This window comes from Mus musculus, chromosome 8, assembly GCF_000001635.26.
Source record: "Mus musculus strain C57BL/6J chromosome 8, GRCm38.p6 C57BL/6J".
In the NCBI taxonomy this organism is placed as follows: domain Eukaryota; kingdom Metazoa; phylum Chordata; class Mammalia; order Rodentia; family Muridae; genus Mus; species Mus musculus.
This window is the reverse complement of record NC_000074.6, coordinates 73,102,906-73,129,524: the sequence shown is the minus strand read 5'-3', so window position 1 is coordinate 73,129,524 and position 26,619 is coordinate 73,102,906. Positions and strand designations below refer to the sequence as shown.

The 26,619-nt window shown below is 39.4% G+C and overlaps 1 protein-coding gene across 4 annotated transcripts in view; it reads left to right on the top strand.

The window, feature by feature from the left end:
- Large1 (LARGE xylosyl- and glucuronyltransferase 1) overlaps positions 1-26,619 on the top strand; it is a 539,124-nt gene that overhangs the window by 224,197 nt on the left and 288,308 nt on the right. For all 4 annotated transcript variants that reach the window (XR_003947238.1, NM_010687.2, NM_001317391.1 and 1 more), the window contains one exon: positions 13,040-13,122. Coding sequence is in view for 3 of the 4 variants with exons in the window: in NM_010687.2 (NP_034817.1) it covers positions 13,040-13,122 (83 nt within the window). In the remaining variant the exon portion in view is untranslated. The remainder of the gene's footprint in view (positions 1-13,039; positions 13,123-26,619) is intronic.

Sequence of the window (26,619 nt, the reverse complement as noted above, 5' to 3'; positions counted from 1 at the left end):
GTGCATAATTATATATGACTCAGGACATCCAGATTCCATACTCTTAGCACTGGACACCCAGTCCATATTGTATATTTGATAGGTATCTCAGCTCCAAAGGGTGAAGAGTAATCCACTATGATATATAGTCACATTTAACTGTGGACATTGTAGCATGAAAGTTTGATGAGGCAGCCAGATGGTCATTGCTTGGTATTGTGAGAAAAGTGAAAACAGTGCCACTTAATCATGCCTACACTTGTACATTTTGCAAGCTCTGTGTACCAGGAACTACACTTTGTGTACATAGGCCAGTTCGGCCTACCCTCATTTTATAAATGAAGAAGTCAAGGCTTAGCAAGGCCACTCAGCACAAAAAAAGTGCTGATCTAGATTAGATTAATACATACGTAGATGCATGCATGCATGCATACATGCATACACACATATATTATTTAACTATATATGCATAATATATATGTTTTGTTTTTGTTGTTGTTGTTGTTGTTGTTGTTTCAAGACAGGGTTTCTCTATATAGCCCTGGCTGTCCTGGAACTCATTTTGTAGATCAGGCTGGCCTCGAACTCAGAAATCCGCCTGCCTCTGCCTCCCAAGTGCTGGGATTAAAGGCGTGTGCCACCACCGCCCAGATAGATAGATAGATAGATAGATAGATAGATAGATAGATAGATAGATAGAACAAAGTACTCATAGCATGGTAGCTTTTTAACCATCATAAAGTAAACAATTCACAGGTATTATTAGTATTATCATTCTGTTATTCTAGTTCCTCAACCATCTAGAACTTCCTCATTTTCCATAAGTGACCTGTTCACCTTAAAGAGTTCCTCAGTTCTCCCTGCTACCAACTCCACATCACAAATATTTTAGTTCTGTCCATGAATTGTTGACTTCAGATACATTTGTATGCATTTGTCTTCCTGTGACATGATTCTTCATCATGTTATGAAGTCATAAATGTCTATATGTAGCACATAGTAGTCTTGTTTTCCTTTTCAAGATTAATAGTCTGTCACATTTCACGTATTTATCCATGTATCTTTGATTGAACATTTTGTTGATTCTGTTTCTTAGTATGTGGATAATGATGCCATGACCATAGGTCACATGATGAATATATATCTTTTCTTTACAGCTTCCCATTTTTGAGGGCACATACGAAAGGATGACAGATGTTTCATGTAGCAATTCTATTTTACTTTTTCTTTTTTGTTTTACATTGGATATTTTCTTTACTTACATTTCAAATGTTATCCCCTTTCCCCATTTCCCTCCCTCCCAAAAACACCCTATCACATCCTCCCTCCCCCTGCTTCTATGAGGGTGTTCCTATACCCACCTACCACTTCCACCTTCCCACCCTTGATTCCCCTTCACTGGGGCATCTATCGAGCTTCATAGGACCAAAGACCTCTCCTTCCATTGATTGACAAGTCCATTCTCTGCTACATATGCAGCTGGAACCATGTGTACTCCTTTGTTGATGGCTTAGTCCATGGGGATTCTGGGGGGTCTGGTTGGTTGATATTGTTGCTCTTCCTATAGAGTTGCAAAACCCCTCAATTCCTTCAATCCTTTCTCTAACTCCTCTTTTAGAGACCCCAGGCTCAATCCAATGGTTGACTGCTAACATCTGCCTCTGTATATGTCATGCTCTGGCAGAGGCACTCAGGAGACAGCCATATCAGGCTCCTGTCATCATGTACTTCTTGGGATCCACAATAGTGTCTGGGTTTGTTAACTGTATATAGGATGAATCCCCAGGTGGGACAGTCTCTGGATGGCCTTTCCTTTAGTCTCGGCTCTACACTTTATCTCCATATTTGCTCCTGTGAGTATTTTGTTCTCCTTCTAAGAAGGACCTAAGTACCCACACTTTGGTCTTCCTTCTTATTGAGCTTCATGTGGTCTGTGAATTGTATCCTGGTTATTTGGAGCTTTGGGGCTATGATCCACTTATCAGTGAATGCATACCATGTGTTTTCTTTTGAGATTGGTTTACCTTACTCAGGATATTTTCTAGTTCTATCCATTTGCCTAAAAATTTCATGAATTCATCATTTTTAATAGCTGAGTAGCACTACATAGTGTAAATGTACCAAATTTTCTGTATCCATTCCTCTATTGAAGGACATCTGGGTTCTTTCCAGCTTCTGCCTATTATAAATAAGGCTGCTATGAACATGGTGGAGCATGTGTCCTTATTACATTTTGGAGCATCTTCTGGGTATGTACCCAGGAGTGGTATGGGTGGGTCCTCAGGTAACTATGTCCAATTTTCTGAGGAACTGCCAAACTGATTTCCAGCTGGGTTGTACCAGCTTGCATTCTCACCAAAAATAGAGGAGTGTTTCTCTTACTCCACATCCTTGACAACATCTGCTGTCACCTGATTATTTGATTTTAGCCATTCTGACTGGTGTGAGATGGAATCTCAGGGTTGTTTTGATTTGCATTTCTTTAATGAACCTTGATGCAAAAATACTCAGTAAAATTCTTGCCAACCCAATTCAAGAACACACCAAAACGGTCATTCACCATTCTCAAGTACCCTTCATCTCAGGGATGCATGAATGTTTCAATATACAGAAATCCATCAACATAATCCACTACATAAACAAACTCAAAGGAAAAAAAAAAAACCACATGATCCATTCATTAGATGCTGAAAAAGCATTTGACAAAATTCAGCTTCCCTTCCTGTTAAAAATCCTAGAAAGATCAGAAATGCAAGGCCCATCCTTAAACATAGGAAAAGCAATATACAGTAAACCAGTAGCCAACATCACACTGAATGGAGAGAAACTTGAAACAGTCCCACTAAAATCATGGACTAGACAAGGCTGCCCACTCTCTCCCTATCTTACTTGAAGTTCTAGGTAGAGCAATTAGACAACAAAAGGAGAGATACAAATTGGAAAGGACGAAGTCAAAATATCACCATTTGCAGATGATGTAATAGTATACTTAAGTGTCCCCCAAAACTTCACCAGAGAACTCTTAAAGCTGATAAACACCTTCAGCAAAGTGGCTGGATATAAAATTAACTCAAACAAATCAGTAAGTAGCCTTCCTCTACTCAAAGGATAAACAGGCTAAGAAAGCAATTAGGGAAATGACAACTTTCACAATAGCCACTAATAATATTACGGTGGTGTGTCTCTTACCAAGTGAAAGATCTGTATGACATGAACTTCAAGTCTCTGAAGAAAGAAATTAAAGATCTCAGAAAATTTAAGGATCTCCCACGTCCATGGGTTGGCAGGACTAATATATTAAAATTGTCATGATGCCAAAAGCAATCTACAGTTTCAATGCAATCCCCATTAAAATTCCAACTCAATTCTTCACCTAGTTAGAAAGAGCAATTTGCAAATTAATTTGGAATAACAAAAATCCAAGGATAGTGAAAACTATTCTTAACAATAAAAGAACTTCTGAGGTCACTGTCCCTGACCTCAAGGTGTATTACAGAGCAATAGTGATTAAAAAAAAAAAACCAAAACAACAAAAAATTGCATGGTATTGCTACAGAGACAGGCAGGAAGATCAATGGAATAGAATTGAAGACCCAGAAATGAACCCACACACCTATGGTCACTTGATCTTTGACAAGGGAGCTAAAACCATCCAGTGGAAAAGATGGCATTTTCAACAAATGGTGCTGGCTGAACTGGCAGTTAACATATAGAAGAATGCGAATTGATCCAGTCTTATCTGCTTGTACAAAGCTCAAGTCCAAGAGGATCAAGGAACTCCACATAAAACCAGAAACACTGAAACTTATAGAGGAGAAAGTGGGGAAGAACTTTGAACATAGGGGCACAGGGGGGAAATACCTGAACAGAACACCATTGGCTTGTGCTGTAAGATCAAGAATCAACAGATGGTTCCTCATAAAATTGCAAAGCTTTTGTAAGGCAAAGGACACTGTCAGTAAGACAAAAAGGCTATCAACAGATTGGAAAAACATCTTTACAAATCCTACATCTGATATAAGGCTAATATCCAATATATACAAAGAACTCAAGAAGTTAAGAATCCAGAGAACCAAATAACCCTATTTTAAAAATGGGCTACAGATGTAAACAAAGAATTTTCCACTGAGGAATATCTAATGTCTGAGAAGCCCCTAAAGAAATGCTCATTCTATTTTACTTTTTCAATGGTCTGCTCTAGAGTTTTTCCACAGCAGCTCTACCACTTTACATCCTCACCAGCAGTGAGCATATGTGCTCTAGCTTCTCCATATTCCCACTACACGTAGCAAACCTTACTGCTAGGGGGAGCCTGCATCCTCTGAACTTATTGCACTGAACATTGAAAGGATGTTTCTTCTGGTTTCTTCTCCAGGGAAAAGCCAGGTTCTCTCCTAACTCTTCTGAGGTTTAAAGGGTCTAAGCTGCATCTGCTCATTTTCCTCAGTCTTCCTCCAGTGTACCTCTCTTCTAGGAAGCCTGTCTTGTCCTTCCAGGCATCATGCCCCTGTAGTTCAGGTTCCGTCCTTTCTGCCTTCAGTGCTTTTTCCTGAGTCAAAAAAAAAAAAAAGGGTTGATCTCTGCAGTTAATTTTTTAGATTCAGTTTTGCTGGCTACTTTGCTTTTAAAATGTTGAACTCTCCATATGCTTATTTTTTGCCTTTCTAAATTAATTTTTTTAATATTATCAGCTTCTCATTCTATTATTTAGTGTGCCTAGTCCTTCCTCAGACTCTATATGCACATCTCATAATCTGCAGATGAACAAGTCTCATAGAAAATGCCATGGTTGCTTATAGTCTATAGACAATGTAGTCTATGCTTTAATACCATCTGAAGATAGTATGCAATGCCACCATAAGCTAAGTTTTATGGAAATATTTGTGACATTGTGATATTCTGAAAATAATAACAAGAAAAATGGACTTGTTTAGTCCAGGTGCACTTTTTTATTTAGGCTATACCCTATCTGCTGCTCTATGTAGATTTTGCAGGTGTGGCATATGAATGCATAGCATTTTTGCTAGGTGATTTTCTGTATTTTCCCTGCACTAGAATATAAGCTAATGGTGTCAGGATAGATAGTTGGTCTCTTTGTTCTTTTATTACTGCCTTAGCACCTACAAAAGAGTCTGGCAGGTTGAAAGCCAACAGTCATTATCTGTCACATTTCCTGGTTAACATGTATAGACTTCTTCTGGGTCAGTACACTCATATAAATACCTTGGAGTACAGAACAACCAGCATGAATCAGTGTTGGGCAGAGAGTCCACATGTCCCAGACATTCATAGGCTGAATGTATTGCTCATCTAAGTATTGCTCAGACAACTTTGATCTCCTGTGAAGTTCAGCCTTATTTTTAATGTTTTCCATGCAGTATGGCTGCTTTCAGAACGTGAGAACATCAGTTTTGAAGCAGCCAGTAATATGGGCTGGGCACGAAGGAAATGAGAAAGCTGGAGCTGTTTACATTCCTTCCCTCCTCGTGTTTTACTGGGCCTCACAAGTATGAGTGTTGGAGGTCATGTGGAGATACTCCTGCAAGATGAATCATTTCTGGTCTTCTACCAGGCTCTTGGGCGGGGGGCGGGGGGGGGGGCCCTCTAACTCTATTTCACTTCATCAAGCCTCTAAAGAATTGGCCACCTGAAGTGGGAGGCATGTCTTCCTATATTTTAGATTCAAAACAATTTTGTGTGTGATATCAGGGTTTAATATTTAGACCAAGTAATCCACCTATGATGAAAGACTCCCAGAGGAGAAAGGTGGCCAAAAGTTCATGTGATTTTTTGTTTGTTTGGTTTGGTTTTTTTTTCCAGTAACATCAGTAGCAATTGTTTTTCATTTTGTTACCCATACAGGTATTTTTTGAGGCAGGTTCTATCTTAAGGCATGGCTTTTGTTCCACCCCTCTCTAAGGCATTGGCTGGCTGAACCCTGGTACCTTGGTTCACTGACTTACTTACCTCCCTAGTATGTTACTTAAAAAAAAAAAATTTAAATTAAATTTGGAAAACAGCAAGTTAGGGAAAATCTGTGTATAAGAATTTGAACCCTCAAGCCAGGCGGTGGTGGCGTATGCCTTTAATCCCAGTACTTGGGAGGCTGAGGCAGGCAGATTTCTGAGTTCGGGGTCAGCATGGTCCACAAAGTGAGTTCCAGGACAACCAGGGCTATAGAGAGAAACACTGTCTCGAAAAAGCCGAAAAGAAAAAAAAAAAAAAAGAATTTGAACCCTCATTTTGTAGAGGCAGTTGCTAAGATATGAGGTTCCATGTGATGTGCCCAATCATTCACTTTTACCTGCCTTCACTTATGAGAAATTAAAGAATTGAGGAAGTGGAGAAAAATGTCCCCATTTTTCTCTTTTCATAGACAAAGCCCAGAGCAGCTTCTTCTTTATGTTTTTGGAGATGGACATGCTGTGCCACAAATGCCTGGTAGACCTGAGGGGGTCCCAGGTGATATATGTTGCAGGAGACATATAGCTTCCGTCTGGCCATAACAGTCCTTCTTCTTTTCCTTTCTGACATCTCCCTGCATACATTTCCCCTCCATACAGTAGCTACCCTGGGATGCGATGCAGACACTGTGTTTACTGCCATCAGAGCCCCAATGGCCAACCTGATCTAATTTTCTTTTCCTTTTATATGTACAGAATCCATCATAGTCCTGGCATATCAGGAAAGGCCAAACCTTTCCAAGTCTGAATCCATCTTAGAGGTTCTAGAATAAAGTTCACCTTTTCATACTTGCGCTGTCAGGAATTCATTTTCATTCACAGCTCTGACATTCCTACCTGTAGGTACAGGTTGTAGAGATTGAATGTATGTTAGGCAGTGTATTCTGGATGAGAGATGGAGGTAGAAGCCTTGAAGTTTTCCTTGTTTTTCTAGTGTCTGGCCTTTGGAGATTAGCTAATATGCATATGAACCAAATAGTATGTCATATGCTCCAGTTTTGGTCACTAATGCAGTGGAAGGACCACCTATGAGGTAAGGTGCTGGTAGGTCATAGGTAAAGGGGGACAAGGGCTGAAAGAGAACCAAAGCAAGAAGCAGAGTAAGATTACGTACAGAGCAGGTGACAGCCTCAGTGAGTGGGAACTGTAGTGCCAACACATGAAGGAAGGGAAGAAAGAGGCACCACCCAGAGCCAAAGTGGGAAGTATTCATCCTGACAGAGGCTGACAGAAGCTGACATCTCAGATCCCACTGGTGCCTCCTGTTGCCTACTCTAACCAGAAGTGGAGTGAAAGGAACCTGGTTTATTTGATCTAGAAGTTCTGGTCCTGAAAGGCACAGAACAAGTGAATATGTTCAGAAGGGCAAACAGGAACACTATCTGCCCTCCAGTCATACTTGGTGCTAAAGAAAAGTCTTAATACAGCAGTCACTACTGGGATACAGAGGAAGGTTTATAAAAAAGGGTCTGTGGCCACAGGACCTGATATTCAGACCAGTGTTTTTTTGTTTTTGTTTTTTTTTCTTTCTTTTTTTCAATTTTTATTAGATATTTTTTTTCATTTACATTTATAATGCTATCCCGAAAGTCCCCTATACAGAAAAGCAAGAAGGAAGACCAACATGTGGATACTTCATTCCACCTCAGAATAGGGAACAAAATACCCATGAAAGGAGTTACATAGACAAAGTTTGGAGCTAAGAGGAAAGGATGGACCATCCAGAGACTGCCCCACCCAGGGATCCATCCCCTAGTCAAGCCAATCTTTAGTACTGTTTCGAAACTCTCAGTCATGGAGGGGGTCTTTAATCCACCACAAAGAGAACCTTGCAAACCCTAATGTCCTAGTATCCAAACTTAGTTAACATGCCAGTAAGTCCGTTTCCTGTCCCTGCTCTCTATTCTCCTGCAGCCGCTAAACCACTGCCATTGTTGCCTTTAGAAAAACGTGGATCATGTAAAACCCTTCCAAGAATATATGTTATGATGCTTATTTCCTCTTTTCTTGGGTAGCAGCTCTGCTGCTCTGGCTCCAGATGATGAATTTATTCATAGTGGAAGGAGTATTGGTTGGAAGTGAAGAGATTGGAAAAATTATGTAAAATATTTAAGAGTGTGTATGCTTGAGCTTATATTTAATGGTCTAATATTTTAAAATTCCCTGAACCTTGGAACTGAGAGTAAGTTTGGTATCTCAGAGGCCACATGTTTTAAGTATTTGGGATTCAGAGAGCCAGATTCTGTGTGTTTTCTGCCTCTTCTTCATCTTCGGAGATCTGTGTCCTCACATACATGTTTTTTCTCATTCATTCTCTTCATGATTGACATGGTGGCTCTTACATTTTCCCTGCCATCTTTTATTCTGAAAAGGGGAGAGATATTATCTAGAGATAAGTGATAATGATGCCTTCATTTTACAGATGCAGAAATTAAGAAATGCATAAGTTACTCAGCTGGGGTAGCTGCAAGATCTGGAAGGGTCTGAATACATCTACCCTACACCTTGCTTCTAAAGATTCAATTTTCTGGCAGGAATGCCTTTTCTTTTCTTTTTCAATGAAGATCAGTGTGGTGTGTGTGTGTGTGTGTATGTGTGTGTGTGTGTGTGTTTGTGCACGCACGTATTAGGGTTTCTGTAGCTGTGATAAAACACCATGACTAAAAGAAAGTTAGGGAAGAAGAGTTTATTTTGTGTATAGTCCAGCCATGGCTAAAGCTCAAGTAAGGCAGAGACCTGGAGGCAGAAGTGAAGCAGAAGCTAAATGACAAGCTCTGCTTACCAGCTTTTCACCCTTGGCTTGCTCAGTTTGTTTTACTATGCTGTCCCGGACCATACACCTAAGGATGGGTCCACACCCAATGATTCCACCCAAATCTGTCATTAATCAAGAAAATAACTCACAGACTTGCCCACAGATCAGTCTTAAGGAGGCATTTTCTTAATTGAGGTGTCCTCTTTCCAAGTGATTCTAGGATTCTCCTATATATGGGTTCTCCTGCTTGGCAATTGCGTAGATTCTGAAGATAGTAATTCTGGTCTTCCCATTGCCGGTAAGGGCTTTATCTGCTGAGTTATCCCCCAAGCCTCTTAACACAATTACAATTTATCTTCGAGTTAGAGTGATTCAGATGGGGTGAAGGGTATCTTGTGTAAGCAGCGTCCCTAGCTCTACCTACAAGTCAGTAACATTCCTAACACTAAGTAGCATCTTTGCTCAGGTACGCAGTGTATGTTTTCAGGAACTTGGAGTGATTTCTAGTATATTGTCAACATCTCTGTTCCACAGTTTAAATCCCAACTCCCTATATTAGTTACTTTCTTGGCACTTTGTCAAAATACCCGATACAAACAATTGAAGAGAAGAAAGATCTGTGGGTATTTTGCTTGTTTATTTGTTTGTTTGTTTGCTTGCTTGCTTGCTTGGTTTTTGCCTCCGGACTTTAGAGGATATAGTCATTTATGCTAGGGAACACATATCTGTGAGAATAGCTCATTGCTAAGGCAGTGGGAATATGAGTGATCTCCTTACAGGCATCCAGAAAGGAGAGAACCTAGGCCCATAACAGTTAAGTCAACCATCTACCAATCTACTTCCTCCATTTGAACTCCACTTTGTAAAGTTCACACAGCTTTCTGGAACACTGCTACCAGCTGGAGATCAACTAACCAAAAGGGGAGTGGGAAGTTCACATTCAAATCATATTCCTCCCCAAGTGTGAGTTTCCTATCCTTGTGATACAAAAATTAAAACTGTAACTGACTCCCACAGCTGTGAAATTTAAGTTGGTGATAATGTATGATGCCAGCTCTTATTGTGCTTGCCATTAGTTTCTTGTCTTTCCTTCCCTCTTTCGTGGCACTTTGGTACAAGAGCATAGCATGAGGCTTGTATCAGGTACCAGGGATCTGAGAATTGTATCTTTGGTAGGGATGATATTGAGGAAGTGGCTGGGAACAGAATAAAAGTGTGGTTTAGATGAACATCAAGGGAGGCAGGGGTGATCATGGTAGGGTGTCAGGGGAAGTAGGCTCTTCACAGCAGAGAAATTAGGCATTGTGGTAGGCAACTATAAAAATTCTATAGATGTATAGCAACCACATAACAATTGATTTACATGAGACAGCAATGATCTGAAGAAGCTGAGTCCTGTTTCTATTACTGTGGTGGTGGGAATGGACCGGATGATTTAATGTAATTGGAATCAGAGATGTTATGGGAATGGATTGAGGCTGATAAATAGTTTATGGTTCATGTCAGATGGATGTGGTTCCTAAAGTCACACCAAATATCGTGGTAAAGAATTCCTATTGCCCAGAAGTCATTGTACACAGCATCTAACAGACTGAGCAAGGTCAAAGAAGAACTTCTAGAAGGGCTGCCCAGGATAGGGGTATGCCAGAAGTCATGATGTGACAGTGTGGGCTATCAGAAGAAGACCCATTATGATGGTTAATTTTAATTTTTAAATTCACACAATCTAGACTCAACTGAGAAGAGCCTCAGTTTAGGTCTGTGAGGAATTGTTTTGATTGCTGTACTTAATGTAAGAAAGTCTACCCAGTGTTGGCAACACCATTTTCTTCACTTGAGATTCAGGACTGTACAGGTATCGAGAGGGTCAGAGCACTAGCATAGAACATCTATTATTTCATTGCTCTGTGTGCTTGACTTTGGATATAATGTGACTAGTTCCATCAAAATTCTGCAGTCTTGATTTTCCTACAGTGATAGATTTGAATCTGAAATTGAGAGGCAAATGAACCAATCATTCCTTAAATGTAATTTGCTAGGTTATATTATGATAGCAACAGAGAAAGAGACTAATACTTTATCTGTCAAAACAACAACTCATCAATTTAAGTATTATGTGGAAGAGAGAGCATTCTGCAATGCTTATAGGACAGATTGGTGGAAATGTGTTTTTATTCAAAGAAATCTGTGCTTCAGGAGGAGGTGCAGAGTGTACAGGTAGGGACTCTGCATTCTTTAACATATGATTTCTTATTAAAGTTGTCCTAAATTAGAAAATTCATTCCCAGTCTTGTTCAACATGTGCTGAAAATAGAAAACAATGTCTGTACACTGTAGTAAATCAAGAGAGAGTTGATGATGTGGTGTAGACATGATGGCTAGCCTTGATATGTATGGAGGGGCTAGATGCAAGCAAGATCAGGGAGGGAGGAAGGGAGGGAAAGACAGAGGGAAGGAGGCAAGGGAGAAGGAGGGAGGGACAGAGAGAGAGAGAGAGATTCCTTTTCCTTCCCTGTTTTCCTCTTATTTCTTTCTCCCCTCCTCTCTCATCACCCCAGCCCATTTAAAAATAATTTAAAAAAATTAAAAAATAAAAACTTGGTTAACCTCAGCCAACCTATATGTGCAAGCCTGACTGACAACTTCAAAAGTATAGTGAGACTTTTTTTCTTTATCATTTATAATTCAATGACAGAACATTGCTATACCTGCAAATTTCAAGAATTGGTCAGGAGGACTTGCATAAAGGCTCTAGAAAGCTACTTATTTGTGGTAATATTTTGCTGGGTATATTCTTGTAGGAAATACCCAGGAGAGTTGGGTATAAATCTGTGAAGTTGAATCCTTTCTTGTGGTAGCGACCCTAGGGTATGGAGCAATTCCACTAACCAGATATGTACCTCCAAGAAAAGCTGCAGGCATGAAGTAGAGGTAGTTTGCCAAAGAGAATAGTACTAGATTGGTGGTGGGACCTCAGTAATGTCTTTACGACTCCCACCCATTGCTTTACAAGAACTGCAGGCTTTGTTGTTTTCCCTGATTGGTTTTATTCCTGCTGTAGTCTAGTTTGTCCTTGGCTTTCTTTCATTCCTCCCTTTTCAAATGAGAATATTTACTGTGCTGTTTTATGTGAGAAGAGTCTGAGTCATTTTCTGATTTTATAGGTCTCCACAGCTAAGAAATTGACTTGAATCTCAGAAAAGACTTTACTCTCAACAATAATGAAAATGTTATGACATATCAATTATAAACGTGAAATAAATGTATTTTGCATTCTGACATGGCCATGAGGCTTTGAGGACCAGAGGTGGAATTTTTTATTTAAAAATGAAGTAAGTTTGGATGCCTGGTTGGTACTTGAATTTATGGTGGTTAATCTCCATCATCTACTTGACTCAGTTTAGAATCACTGGACAATACACCTCTGGTGTGTCTTTGAGGTCGTTTTTAGAGAGAAATAACTGAGAATCGAAGATCTACCTTTAATGTGAATAGAATCATTCCATGGACTACAGGCTCAAGCTGAGTAAAAGTTGATAGAAGATATCAACACAGCTGCTTTTTGATTCTCTAAGATATAAGCAACAAGTTTCATGCTTGCACTACTAATGAGGGATCTTAAATCATAATCCAAAATACACCTTTCTTCATGGATATTACTTTAGTCAAGTGTTTTAGCACAACAACCAAACATAACTGATACTCATGCCTTATGTTGTAGTTATTGGCTGACCCTCAAGCTTTCCCATAGCCACTTGGGGTTAAAGACAGGGTCATGGCTCATGTTTGTGGACACTACTGCCAACAGCTTAAGTGAAATGACTGGTAGTGCCCCTCTCAATTCTGCCCTTTAATTCCTAGAATAGTATTACAGATTGGGCCTTGAGCTGCTCATTGGCCCGTTTGCATTCTTTCCCTAAGACCTTACCCTAAGCTGTTTCAGAAGAACAGTTCACTCTCTGAACTATACCTTCTCAGAAAACTCAGATGATTGGCCCATTGGGGCAAATTTCTTCTCTTTTGCCAGTTTCCATTGTCTCCAGGCTTCAGGGCAGGGAACTCACTATTTACCTATTTGAACTAATCACCATTTATCCCATCTCTAAAATGTAATTGAAAATAGTGTTAATGGTCTCCATCCAAATGATGATACCTCCAAAAACCAATTCAAAAGACTTTAGTAAAACTATCTCAAGTTATTTTCAATGGCTGTATGCAGGGTCCTTGTTTTCTATAATCCCAACAGGAAATTTAGATGATATTTATTTGCTGTGGGCCTACAAATACAGAATAACCTGCTTCCGTCTATATGACTGTTCACTCTCTGTGCCTTTCCTTTCAGACCATCCATGTGGCCATCGTCTGTGCCGGATACAATGCCAGCAGGGACGTTGTCACCCTGGTGAAATCTGTCCTCTTTCATAGGTAAGATGGGTCTTTGCTTGTATTGTGTTGGCAGTTGTGTCCCTGATAACCTGCATGCTACCTTGAGGAGGGTTATGTAAGAGTATGCTTTTTTTAATCATTATTCAGACTGCCATGAAAATGTAATCTTTGTCTAAAATATGAGAAAGTATATTAGATTAACAATACTTAATAGCAGAGGTTCAGCATTACCAGCTTTCAGAACTACAAAAGCCTTCAAGGACAGCCCAAGTTAGACACTTCTATTTCTACTACCCCATGCTCTCTCTAGATTTTTTTTTCTTTACATTTTTGTTGGCATTATTTTGTACTTGGCTCTTTGAAATAGGTCTGTTGATATAGTTTTAAAAACAGAAGATTAAGTTAAAGTAGACACACTGTGATGGACCCTAACCCAGTGTTCCTAGTGTTAAAAATGTAAGATTAGGACAGATATTCAGAAACAAGACTGTGAAGGTAGTTAGCCAAGGAACTTGATTTCAGATACCTCAGACTTCCATCTTGTAGAACTGTGGCAAAATGAATTTGTGGTTCCAGTTATCCCTAGTGTGTGTTAGTGTGGTATGGCACCAAGAAAAACATAAACTAATGCCTAGATTGATTTGTCCCATTTCTGGGTACTTCTGACTTCTGACTGTATCCTTCTTTATGATAGGCTAAAATGAACGTCCCTAGCAGTTATTGGTAGACCTTGTCAGTCTCCATGAGACCAGTCAGGTTAGTTCTCGTCCTCTGGGAAATAGAGATACATATATCATTTACCTCTTCTCTATGCTTCTGCATTTTCACGGACCTTTCTGCCTTCCTTTGGAGAATCATGTTTATTACCTAGGCATACTTAAGTTCACATCTAGAATTGAGTCTGTAGATCTAGCCAATCCCTGGCTCTTCTCTGACTGCTTATCAGGGATTTTGATAAAGTTCACGTACAGTTGTAACCCATAATACAGACAGGCATATATGAGTCAGAGACCTGAACATTCTTAGCAGAAGGAACACTGCTGAGAAGTTCTCCATTCATCTGAATAGAGAGCAGAATGTAATCACTCAGATGAATTCTCCACTCAGACCTACCAACACTGCAAAAATGTGGATGTATCTTTCTCCCACCTTCTACCTCAGTCTCCCAGCCATCCTTTCTTTATTTAGCACCATGCAGCACTCCTTCTTACGGATATGTCAGGTCTTCTCTTTCCTTTCTATTCAGTTCAGGCCCATAGGTCACTAACCTGGGCATACCTGTTTGGATCCCCAGATTTCTGTTCTTTATATCTATCCTTTCTGACTCCAGAATGCTGTTTCAGACAGGAATCTCTGATCTTGAAAGTTGTATGTATCCAAGATGTTCATAGGTAAGTTAGAATTTCATTATCCCAGCTGTCACACCATTAGGAGTCAATGCTGTTCTTTTTAGTGTTTTCTTATCTCTAGTCTCTTCAGTGACTTCATGACTTGGCACTATGGCCTGTTTGTCCTTCCTACTACTCTCTATCCTTTGTCCTCCTGCTCTGTCTACCTATTCCAGTGCCAAGCCATCAATTGCCTTCTTACATTATAAAATTTCACACATGTACTGCCTCTAACAGGAAGCCTGGTTTTAACCCTCAGTATGTGTTTAATCTTCTATTCTGCAGTCCACAAAACCCTGCTTATTACCTTCTTGTCATACATATTATGCTGATCACCATGTATCTATCAACATTTGCTTCTGTAGCAGAAATATGGACCTTTTCGAGACAGAGACTATGTACTATATCTCTGTATCCCTCATATTTAGAAAAATTCTAACCAGTGGATGCTCATTTGTTTACCAAGTGCTCCTGGGGGAGGCCTTTAGTAAGAAATCTGGTGATTTCTTTTCTTTTTTTTTTTTTGTAATTTTTAAGAAATTACATAAGCTACAAACGTAGACTGAATTTATCTTCACATTCATGTCCCTGTAGCAGCAAGAGGGCTTCAAGTTATTTTAAACCTTTGCTTTATCTGTTAACTTTCTGTGAATCAGATCAATCCCAAAGTAACTTCCTATGTCATAATGTTTATTCATTACTGACCTCCCTGGCATATCTTTTGTACTGATCCCTTTATGTAGCTTCAGTCAGCTGGTCTATTGGCCACAGATCACATTTCATACCGTCTAGCATCAAGGATGGAGTGGAGAATATGAATAGCAACCCAAAATATAACAATATTAATTAGGAACAAAGACTGGCAAATCTTTCTCCTTCTTCTGACCCATTGAAACTATGATTTCAGTTGAACAGTTTCAGTTTCAGTTAAGACATTATAGTAATGTCAGGTGGAAATTGGCTGAGTCTTCTTATGTAAAGCCAAATGTCTTTTATTTCATGACTATATTCACTATGTAGTTTCCAGCTTTTGTGACCCTACACTCTCATTGCTGCTTGCATGCAGACTCTATGAAGACTGTACATGAGCCACATTGGAAATTCTTAGCCATGTCATTATTCCTTGTGTTCAGGACTAGAGAGTCCCCAACAGATAGAGTCCCAAAGCCTCTTGTTTCAGGAAAGGGAGGTTGTATAAAAAAAGTTTCCTTCCTGTTGCTTTCACTACACAGCTTATAAATTGATGGTTGTTGGGGATAAACCATTTATATAGTACGAAGACATTCAGTTTAAAAATAGCAGTTTTATTAGCAGCTTTTGGAAAGCATATCATCCTTCCATGGAGGCATGCACGTCTGGGAGAGAGCTCATTACTAGTGTGAGTTATGAACATGGAGTCTGCACCATGACAATGAGTGCTTGGCTCTCCTGATCAAGATAACCATTGGAGTCCCCTCCTCACATTGACATTATATAAATGAGAACATCTGTGGATTAATTTGCTACTGATAGTGAGTTTGGATATTAAAACAGAAGGATATTTCAAAGACTTTTAGGTGAGAAAGTCCAGCTAAAAATAGCTTTCTTCCCTCCCAAGTACATTATGGGGATTGCTGAAGACATGATTATCAAATTCATTGACAAACAAAGTACCTTCCTAAAGTTAATAATAATAGGATAATCATGGTTTAAGATGTTTCTTTTGGCTTTCACTGTTAATTACAGTAATTAGATTTATTTTCCAGACAAGAGTAAGTTTCAAAAAGGTTTTCATTTAAGGCTTGCTTTGTTATGTCAAATCAATTTTACTTCTGCAATATGCTTGGTGACAGTGGACATGCTACATTTTCAAAGATAGTAAAAGACTGACATGCACAGTTAAATAACAGTATGGCACTGAATATTCTCCAACCTTCTGGAAAGAAATTTCAGAATATATGCCGAAGACCCTCGTCCCACATGACTACTGAATGATTTATCTCTTAAAAGGATAACGTAAACCCTTTTTTCTTTTACTTTTGAGAATATAACATGATTCCTTCCATATAGCTTATATTACAATGTCCTTCAAACCTTTCCATAGAATCCTCTTTGCTCTCTTGAAACTGGTAACTTTTTTAATGAATTGTTGATACGTACACACACGCACACACACACTCATTCTAAATATAACATCAGGTATAACCAAACCCTTTTGAAATCTTGTGTATAGTCATTGTAAAAGTAGCAGCTTGGGTTGGAAAGGGAGCATAGAATGTGAACGCATCAAGTGAGCCAACATGTTTTTTGGCTTTGCTTTTGCTTTAGCCCTATGGTGCTGTGCTTCCAGGCAATCAGTATACATCTTTGAACATTGTGTCTGCTGTTTCCCTACTACCCAGTTCCTTGCTTAGAATATGCAGAAAGATTCTTCTGTTTCCTTGTTCAACAAATGTTCCCTCACTGTGTTCCAAATTCTGTTCTAAATGTTGTCAGGATACTAAAATTTCCAGTTTTCCTGTGCCTGCTAGGGAAGAGTACTGTTGCTAAGCCCTGTTTCATAGATAGTACAACTGAGAACCAAGATAGCTAAGCCATTTCTCAAGATTTCATGTCCAAGAGATGAACAGGGCCTAGTTTAAGTCCAGTCTGCTTGCTTTACTCTCCACAACTAACAAGGAGTTTCTTGGCTTTAATATCTTTACCATCATCATTTTTGGTGGAGGTGTAGGCATTGTGTCATTGTTATTATCATTGCAATGCCAGTCATCATTTTCTCCCCTGTCAATTTGTTCTTGTAAGATCCTGAATCTTGCATGCATAAAAGGATTTAAAAGCTTAGGCTTGGTTTTGTTTTGTATTGTTTGGTTTGGTTTGGTTTTTCAAGACAGGGTCTCTCTGTAAAGCCCTGGCTGTCCTGGAACTCACTTTGTAGACCAGGCTGGCCTCGAACTCAGAAATCGGCCTGCCTCTGCCTCCCAAGTAATGGGATTAAAGGCATGCGCCACCACCGCCCAGCAAAAGCTTAGGCTTTTAAATCTGTATTGCTAGTAAAACTTAGGATAGTATGTACAAAGGACCACATGGATATCTATAGAGGTACTAGGGAAATAATCTTTTTCTTCACATGCTGAGCTTCATGTGGACTATTGAAGTTGAATTTCTCTTACCCAGTACAGTAAATTTTACCATCCCTATAACTCTAGAAAAACCCAAGCCCAGAGAACTTAAGTGACTACTGAGTAGATACTAATCCATTAGTTCTAGATTTGTTTCTACCAACCTTTAAAATTCATGAGGCTTTCTTTATCTATTCCATGTGGCCTCTTGATTCTTCTAGAAAGGTGCCCTGTTCTCCATGATCTTACAAAGAAGTTAATTAAGTTCTCCCTTATTTTCCCATAAAATAGTGGCTGTTTAGCCTCCTTCAATTCACAGATGCTCCGAATCCAGATCTCTGCTACTGGGAATCTCCTGAAATAGTCACAAGTGTCAATGATCCACTGAGGGCCGCTGCTGCCGCTGCTGCTGCTGCTATCACTGACTCTTTTCTTTGCCTAAAATTGCTGTTGCATTGTGAACTTAATAAATAAAGATTATCGCAGCTTTTATAGCCTTGTGTATTGTAATGAAAGCAGACCTTGGATTGCCTTTTGGGAGCTTTGGCACTTTTCTGGCAAGATAAGGAGAGACAGGAGAAAAGCAGTGATTTAATCTTTACTTTCTGCACTGCTCTATTCATCGCATTCTGACCTTGAAGGTGGGAGCAATTAAGGAAACAGAGACAGTGGAAGTATTGCTCATTAAAAGTGTAGTCTTCAAGATGTGCTGGAGATGGGCCATTCCCTTGCCTCCAAGGGGATATTGATACTCAGACAAATAAAGCTTCTGAGTATTGGATATGGACCATGCCACCTCTCTAGCAAGAGGCCTTTTCCCATTGGTCTGAGGCTGTCCTTTTCCAAACATGTTTATAACGAGTGACTGGTGTAAAAAATATCTAGCTTAAATATGATACTGTTATAAAACCAAATAGCCTTTAATTAATTGTATATTGAGAATATTCCTTGTAAGTTTTTATTAGCTTCATTTGTAAAATTCTTTTTGTAATAAATGTGTTCTTAACATCTGCCTAAATGGTGTTCCTTTGCTTTTGTACAAAAGAGAAGACAGAGTCTCCCAGGCTCTGGCAGACTGTGGTACTTGCAAGGCTCTATCAGTAAAATCCATTCTTACCTTCCTAAATTAGAAGCCTAAGCTAAAGGGAAACTCATAAGCTACCTGTGCAAAAGATGAGATCTTTCCTTTATTAGTTACTCTTAAGTTGTAGAAGTCTTCATTAACTGTGGGCGTCATCAGGGTGTTTCCTATGACCTACAGAACTGATCAAACCTCCTGATCACAGCCCAGCCTCTATATGTGCAGCTTCTCCCACCTAGGGAGAATTATACCATGCAAGCCCAGGCCACCCAGTGTAGTGAAGGATCAAGAACAGCAGAGCAAAACAGATTCACATCACTTTCACATCCACAGTCTGGATTATCATTCCAGTCTCAGATAACAAAATATGTGGATGAGAATATTCCTATAGTAAATTGGTGCTTTGAGAGGGAAGCATTCAGTATTCCCAATAAATTTGCCATTGTTGACCATCAGCTCTCTTGAATATTAGGAATTTTTTCTTCATCTTTATTAGATATCTTCTTCATTTACATTTCAAATGTTATCCCGAAAATCCCCTATACCCTCCCCATGCCTTGCTCCCCAACCCACCCATTCCTGTTTCCTGGCCCTGGCATTCCCCTGTACTGGGGCATATGATCTTTACAAGACCAAGGGCCTCTCCTCCCACTGATGGCCAACTAGACCATCCTCTGCTACATATGCAACTACAGATACAGTTCTGTGGGGTACTGGTTGGTTCATATTGTTGATCCTCCCATAGGGTTGCCAACCCCTTTAGATCCTTGGTTACTTTCTCTAGCTCCTTCTTTAGGGGACCTGTATTCCATCCAATAGATGACTGTGAGCATCTACTTCTGTATTTACCAGGCACTGGCATAGCCTCACAAGAGATAGCTATATCACGGTCCTGTCAACAAAATCTTGCTGGCATATGCAATAGTGTCTGTATTTGGTGGTTTTATATGCAATGGATCCCCGGATGGAGCAGTCTCTGGATGGTCCATCCTTCCGTCTCAGTTCCAAGCTTTATCTCCGTAACTCCTTCCATGGGTATTTTATTCCCCATTCTGAGGAGGAACGAAGCATCTGCACTTTGGTCTTCCTTCTTCTTGAGTTTCATGTGTTTTGCAAATTGTATCTTGAATATTCTAAGTTTCTGGGCCAATATCGACTTAACAGTGAGTGCATATCATGTGAGTTCTTTTGTGACTGGGTTACCTCACTCAGGATGATATCCTCCAGATCCAGCCATTTGTCTAAGAATTTAATAAATTCATTGTTTTTAATAGATGAGTAGTACTCCATTGCGTAAATGTACAACATTTTCTATATCCATTCCTCTGTTGCGGGACATCTGGGTTCTTTCCAGCTCCTGGCTATTATAAATAAGGCTTCTATGAACATAGTGGAGCATGTGTCCTTATTACAAGTTGGAATATCTTCTGTGTATATGCCCATGAGAGGTACTACTAGATCTTCCAGTAGTACTAGGTCAAAACTTTCTGAGAAACCACCAAACTGATTTCCAGAGTGATTGTATCAGCTTCCAATGTCAGCATCTGCTGTCACCTGAATTTTTGATCTTAGCCAGTCTGACTGGTATGAGGTGGAATATCAGGGTTGTTTTGATTTGCATTTCCCTGATGATTAAGGATGTTGAACATTTTTACAGGTGCTTATCAGCCATTAGGTATTCCTCAGTTGAGGATTCTTTGTTTAGCTCTATACCCCAATTTTTAATGGTGTTATTTGCTTTCCTGGAGTTCAGTTTCTTGAGTTCTTTGTATATATTGGATATTAGTCTCCTGTCTGATTTAGGATAGGTAAAGATCCTTTCCCAATCTCTTGGTTGCATATTTTTCTTATTGACAGTGTCTTTTACAATTTTTATGAGGTTTGCAGAAGCTTTGCAATTTTATGAGGTTCCATTAGTTGATTCTCGATCTTACAGCAAAAGTCATTGCTGTCCTGTTCAGAAATTTTTCCCCTGTGCGCATATCTTCGAGGCTTTTCCCCACTTTCTTCTTTATGAGTTATAGTGTATGGTTTTATGTGGAGTTCCTTGATCCACTTATACTTGAGCTTTGTACAAGAAGATAAGAATGGATCAATTCATATTCTTCTACATGATAAATGCAAGTTGAGCCAGTACCATTTGATGAAATGCTGTCTTTTTTCTATTGGATGGTTCTAGCTCCCTTGTCAAAGATCATATGACCAGAGGTGTGTGGGTTCACTTCTGGGTTTTCAATTCTATATCATTGATCTACCTGTTTGTAACTGTACCAGTACCATTCAGTTTTTATCACAATTGCTCTGTAGTACAGCTTGAGTTCAGGCATGGTGATTCTACCAGAGGTTCTTTTATTGTTGTGAATACTTTTTGTTATCCTAGGTTTTTTGTTATTCCAGATGAATTTCCAAATTGCCCTTTCTAACATGGTGAAGAATTGAGTTGGAATTTTGATGGTGATTGCATTGAATGTGCAGATTGCTTTCGGCAAGATCGCCATTTTTACTATATTAATCCTGCCAATCCATGAGCATGGGAGATCTTTCCATCTTCTGAAATCTTCAATTTCTTTCTTCAAAGACTTGAAGTTCTTCTCATACAGATCTTTCACTTCCTTAGTTAAAGTCACACCAAGGTATTTTATATTATTTGTGACTATTGTGAAGGGTGTTGTTTCCCTAAGTTCTTTCTCAGCTGGTTTATCCTTTGTGAAGAGAAAGGCCACTGATTTGTTTGAGTTAATTTTATATCCAGCTACTGCACTGAAGCTGTTTATCAGGTTTAGGAGTTCTCTGGTGGAAGTTTTAGGGTCACTTACATATACTATCATATCATCTGCTAACAGTGATATTTTGACTTCTTCCTTTCCAATTTGTATCCCCTTGATCTCCTTTTGTTGTCTAATTGCTCTGGCTAGAACTTCAAGTGCTATGTTGAATAGGTAGGAAGAAAGTGGGTAGCCTTGTCTAGTCCCTGATATTAGTGGGACTGCTTCGAGTTTCTCTCCATTTAGTTTTATGTTGGCTACTGGTTTGCTGTATATTGCTTTTATTATGTTTAGGTATGGGCCTTGAATTCCTGATATAGTGGATTACGTTGATGGATTTTTAAACCATCCCTACATCCCTGGGATGAAGGCTACTTGATCATGATGGATGATCATTTTGATGTTTTCTAGGATTTAGTTTGCAAGGATTTTATTGAGTATTTTTGCATTCATATTCATGAGGGAAATTGGTCTGCAATTCTCTTTCTTTGTTGGATATTTGTGTGGTTTAGGGATCAGATTAATTGTGGCTTCATGAAATGAATTGAGTAGAGTACCTTCTGTTTCTATTTTGTGGAATCGTTTAAGTAGAGTTGGAATTAGGTCTTCTTTGAAGGTCTGATAGAACTCTGCACTAAACCCATCTGATCCTGGGCTTTTTTTGGTTGGGAGACTATTGATGACTGCTTCTATTTCTTTAGGGGAAACGGGACTATTTAGATCATTAATCTGATCCTGATTTAACTGTGGTACGTGGTATCTGTCTAGGAAGTTGTCCATTTTATCCAAGTTTTCTAGTTTTGTTGAATATAGCCTTTTTTGTATTAGGATATGATGATGTTTTGTATTTCCTCAGGTTCTGTTGTTATGTCTCCTTTTTTCATTTCTGATTTTGTTAATTAGGATACTGTCCCTGTGCCCTCTAGTTAGTCTGGCTAAGGGTATATCTATCTTGTTGATTTTTCTCAAAGAACCAGCTCCTGGTTTGGTTGATTCCTTGTATAGTTCTTTTTGTTTCCACTTTGTTGATTTTGGCCCTGAGTTTGATTATTTCCTGCCCTCTACTCCTCTTGGGTGAATTTGCTTCCTTTAGTTCTAGAGCTTCTAGGTGTGCTCTTAGGCTGCTAGTGTATGCTCTCTCTAGTTTCTTTTTGGAGGCACTCGGGGCTATGAGTTTTTTTTCTTAGGACTGCCTTCATTGTGTCCCATAAGTTTGGGTACCTTGTGGCTTCATTTTCATTAAACTCTAAAAAGTTTTTAATTTCTTTCTTTATTTCTTCCTTGACTAAGGAATCATTGAGTAGAGTGTTGTTCAGTTTCCACATGAATGTTGGTTTTCTATTGTTTATGCTGTATTGAAGATCACCCTTAGTCCATGGTGATCAGATAGGATAAATGGGATATTTCAATATTTTTGTATCTGTTGAGGCCTGTTTTGTGACCAATTATATGGTCAATTTTGGAGGGGATACCATGTGGTGCTGAGAAGAAGGTATATCCTTTTGTTGTAGGATGAAGTGTTCTGTAGATATCTATTAAATCCATTTGTTTCATCACTTCTGTTAGTGTCCATGTGTCTCTGTTTAGTTTCTGTTTCCAGGATCTGTCCAATGGTGAGAGTGGGGGTTGAAGTCTTCCACTATTATTGTGTGAGGTGCAGTGTGTACTTTGCGCTTTACTAAAGTTTCTTTAGTGAATGTGGCTGCCCTTGCATTTGGAGCATAGATATTTAGAATTGAGAGGTCATCTTGGAGGATTTTACCTTTGATGAGTATGAAGTGTCCCTCGTCTTTTTTGATAACTTTGGGTTGGAAGTCGATTTTATCCGATATTAGAGTGGCTACTCCAGCTTGTTTCTTCAGACCATTTGCTTGAAAAATTGTTTTTCCAGCCTTTCACTCTGAGGTAGTGTCTGTCTTTTTCCCTGGGGTGGGTTTCCTGTAAGCAGCAAAATGTTGGGTCCTGTTTGTGTAGCCAGTCTGTTAGTCTATGTCTTTTTATTGGGCAATTGAGTTCATTGATGTTTAGAGAAATTAAAGAAAAATAATTGTTGCTTCCTGTTATTTTTGTTGTTAAAGTTGGGATTCTATTCTTGTGGCTGTCTTCTTTTAGCTTTGTTTAAGGATTACTTTCTTGCTTTTTCTAGGGTGTTGTTTCCGTCCTTGTGTTGTTATTTTCCCTTTTATATCCTTTGAAGGGCTGGATTCATGGAAAGATATTGTGTGAATTTGGTTTTGTCATGGAATACGTTTGTTTCTCCATCTATGGTAATTGAGAGTTTTGCTGGGTATAGTAGCCTGGGCTGCCATTTGTTTTCTCCTAGGGTCTGCATAACATCTATCCAGGATCTTCTGGCTTTCATAATCTCTGGTGAGAAGTCTGGTTTAATTCTAATAAGCCTGCCTTTATATGTTACTTGACCTTTTTCTCTTACTGTTTGTAATATTCTATCTTTATTTAGTACATTTGTTGTTCTGGTTATTATGTGTCGGGAGGAATTTCTCTTCTAGTCCAGTCTATTTGGAGTTCTGTAGGCTTCTTGTATGTTCATGGGCATCTCTATCTTCAGGTTTGGGAAGTTTTCTTCTATAATTTTGTTTTAGATTTTTGCTGGCCCTTTAAGGTAAAAATCTTTATTCTCATCTATTCCTACTATCCATGGGTTTGCTCTTTTCATTGTGTACTGGATTTCCTGGATGTTTTGAGTTAAGATCTTTTTGCATTTTGCATTTTCTTTTATTGTTGTGCCCATGTTCTCTATGGAATCTTCTGTACCTGAGATTCTCTCTTTAATCTCTTCTATTCTGTTGTTGATGCTGGCATCTATGATTCCTGATATCTTTCCTACGATTTCTATCTCTCACTTGGGTTTTCTTTATTGTTTCTACTTCCCTTTTCAGGTCTTGGATGGTTTTGTTCAATTCCATCACCTGTTTTGTTGTGATTTCCTGTAGCTCTTTAAGGGATTTTTATGTTTCCTCTTTAAGTACTTCTACCTCTTTAGCAGTGTTCTCCTGTATTTCTTTAAGTGAGTTATTAATGCCCTTCTTAAAGTCCTCTACCAGCATCATGAGATATGATTTTAAATCCGAGTCTTCCTTTTCTGGTGTGTTGGGGTATCCAGCACTGGCTGAGGTGGGAGTGCTGGGTTCTGATGATGGTGAGTGGTCTTGGTTTCTGTTAGTAAGATTCTTATGTTTGCCTTTCTCCATCTGGTCATCTCTGGCATATGTTGTTATAGTTGTCTCTGGTTGGAGCTTGTTCCTCTTGTGATTCTGTTAGACTCTGTCAGCAATCCTGGGAGTCCAGCTCTCTCCTGAGTCTCAGTGGTCAGAGTACTTTCTGCAGGCAAGGTCTCCTCTTTCAGGGAAGGTGCACAAAGGTCTGGCATTCAGACCGGCCTCCTGGCTGAAGATAAAGGCCCGAAACAGGGCCTGTCCCAGAAGATGTGTTGCCTCTGCAGTCTGAATGTTCACCTTCACAGACTGGTCTCCGAGTGACCAGGGACACAAGATGTCTCTCTCACCTGCTCTGGAGATCAGAGCCCTACCAGTGGGACACCTCTCCTCTGAAGGGGAAGGTGCCCAGATGTCTGGAGCCTGAAAAGGGGTCTGTCCCAGAAGCTGTGTCACTTCTGCAGTCCTCACTCTCACCTGTGCAGACTCTAAATTTCTAAATTTCATCAATAATGGTTTCTGGCTCAGAATCCTCCCCAACCAAGCTGTTGTTAGTGTTATTTTAAGCATGTTAATGAGTATGTAGAGCTATCTCATTGTGCTTTTACATTTTGCATTTCTTTGGGGATTAATGGGATTGAGTGTCTTTTCATGTGCTTATTGACCATTTGTAAATCTCTCTTGAAAAAATGGCTATTCAGAGCCTCTCCGGGACTTTTAATTGGCTTACTTGTCTTTTTTTGTTTGTGTTGTAAATGATCTTTATCATCCTCACAAATCCCTCATCAGTTACTCACTAGCAGATATTTTTCTCCTACTCTTGAGTAATGTTTTTCACTTTATGTCCTCCCAAGCACAAAAGTTCTATTTATTTTCCTTCCTTCTTTCCTTTTTTCAGCTTCAGCAGCACATAATTATTCCATGTGATCCTGGGCCTTAGGGTGCTGAGATGAGGGTGCTAGGATAATCAGGCTCTTGAAGGAACCTTCCTTTGTATCTGCAAGTGGACTTCTGTACCTTCCACATTGTAGTGAGCAGGGACAACCAGTTTTTGTCTTGTTTTGTTTTTTGTTTGTTTTGATTCAATGAAGTCTTGTTTATCCATGCTCTCTTCTCTTCTTTAGATGCCAAATCCGAGTGATGTGTGTGATTTTTGAGAATAGCATAGACTTTCTTGACTATTTAAGAACTCAACTTGTGGATCTGGGATGTCTGAAGATCAGACAGTTTTCACCATAGGTACCCTAAGCCAGTGTTGTCAGAGTTTATTTTCTCATGCCTAAGATGTATAAGGATATAATGGGAAGCAAGCCAAGGCTGAGCAGAACAAATGTACATTTATTAAGGAAAAATGATTAAGAACTCCTGACAGCAGGGAAGTAAAACCTTCTTGCTGTCCTGCCCCAGTTACCGTAGCAGCTAGATTGACATTGAAGTACCTTTCTTGAGACTGAGCATTTTTAGTACCTGAAGACCTGAACCTGTATGGAGTTCACATAACTTATACAATTTCTGTCCATAGAAGCAGAGTTACTCTTCCTTCTGTAAGAAATAAGTTTGGAGTCACAAAGAAATACACCACCACTTCAAATGAAGTATTTAGACAAGGCAAAACTATAATCTTGATGATGTGTTTATAAAAAGATAAAGAGAGAGAATATCTTCTATGGAATGTGTGTGATAAGGTATGGGGGAAGAGGATGTCTTAGCAGGCCCATGCCAAGGCATCCTTTCCCTCTGAGGGACCAGAAACAGGGTGTTATAGTATAGAATAGAGTTTATTCAGGGAATGGGGAGGGGGATAGAATTAAGATGGTAGAAGAGGCAGAGAGGGAGAGAGTAGAGAAGTAGAGGCTGGTCATGAACACCTGGATCCTGGCGGAATGGAATGGGAAAGGGAAGGAAGAAGGGAAGAGCTCAAGATGGCAAGAGAGATGAAAGAGAACAAGAGAGAGAGGAGGGGGGCAAGCAGCCCCTTTTATAGTGGATCAGGCCTACCTGGCTGTTGCCAGGTAACTATGGGGTTAG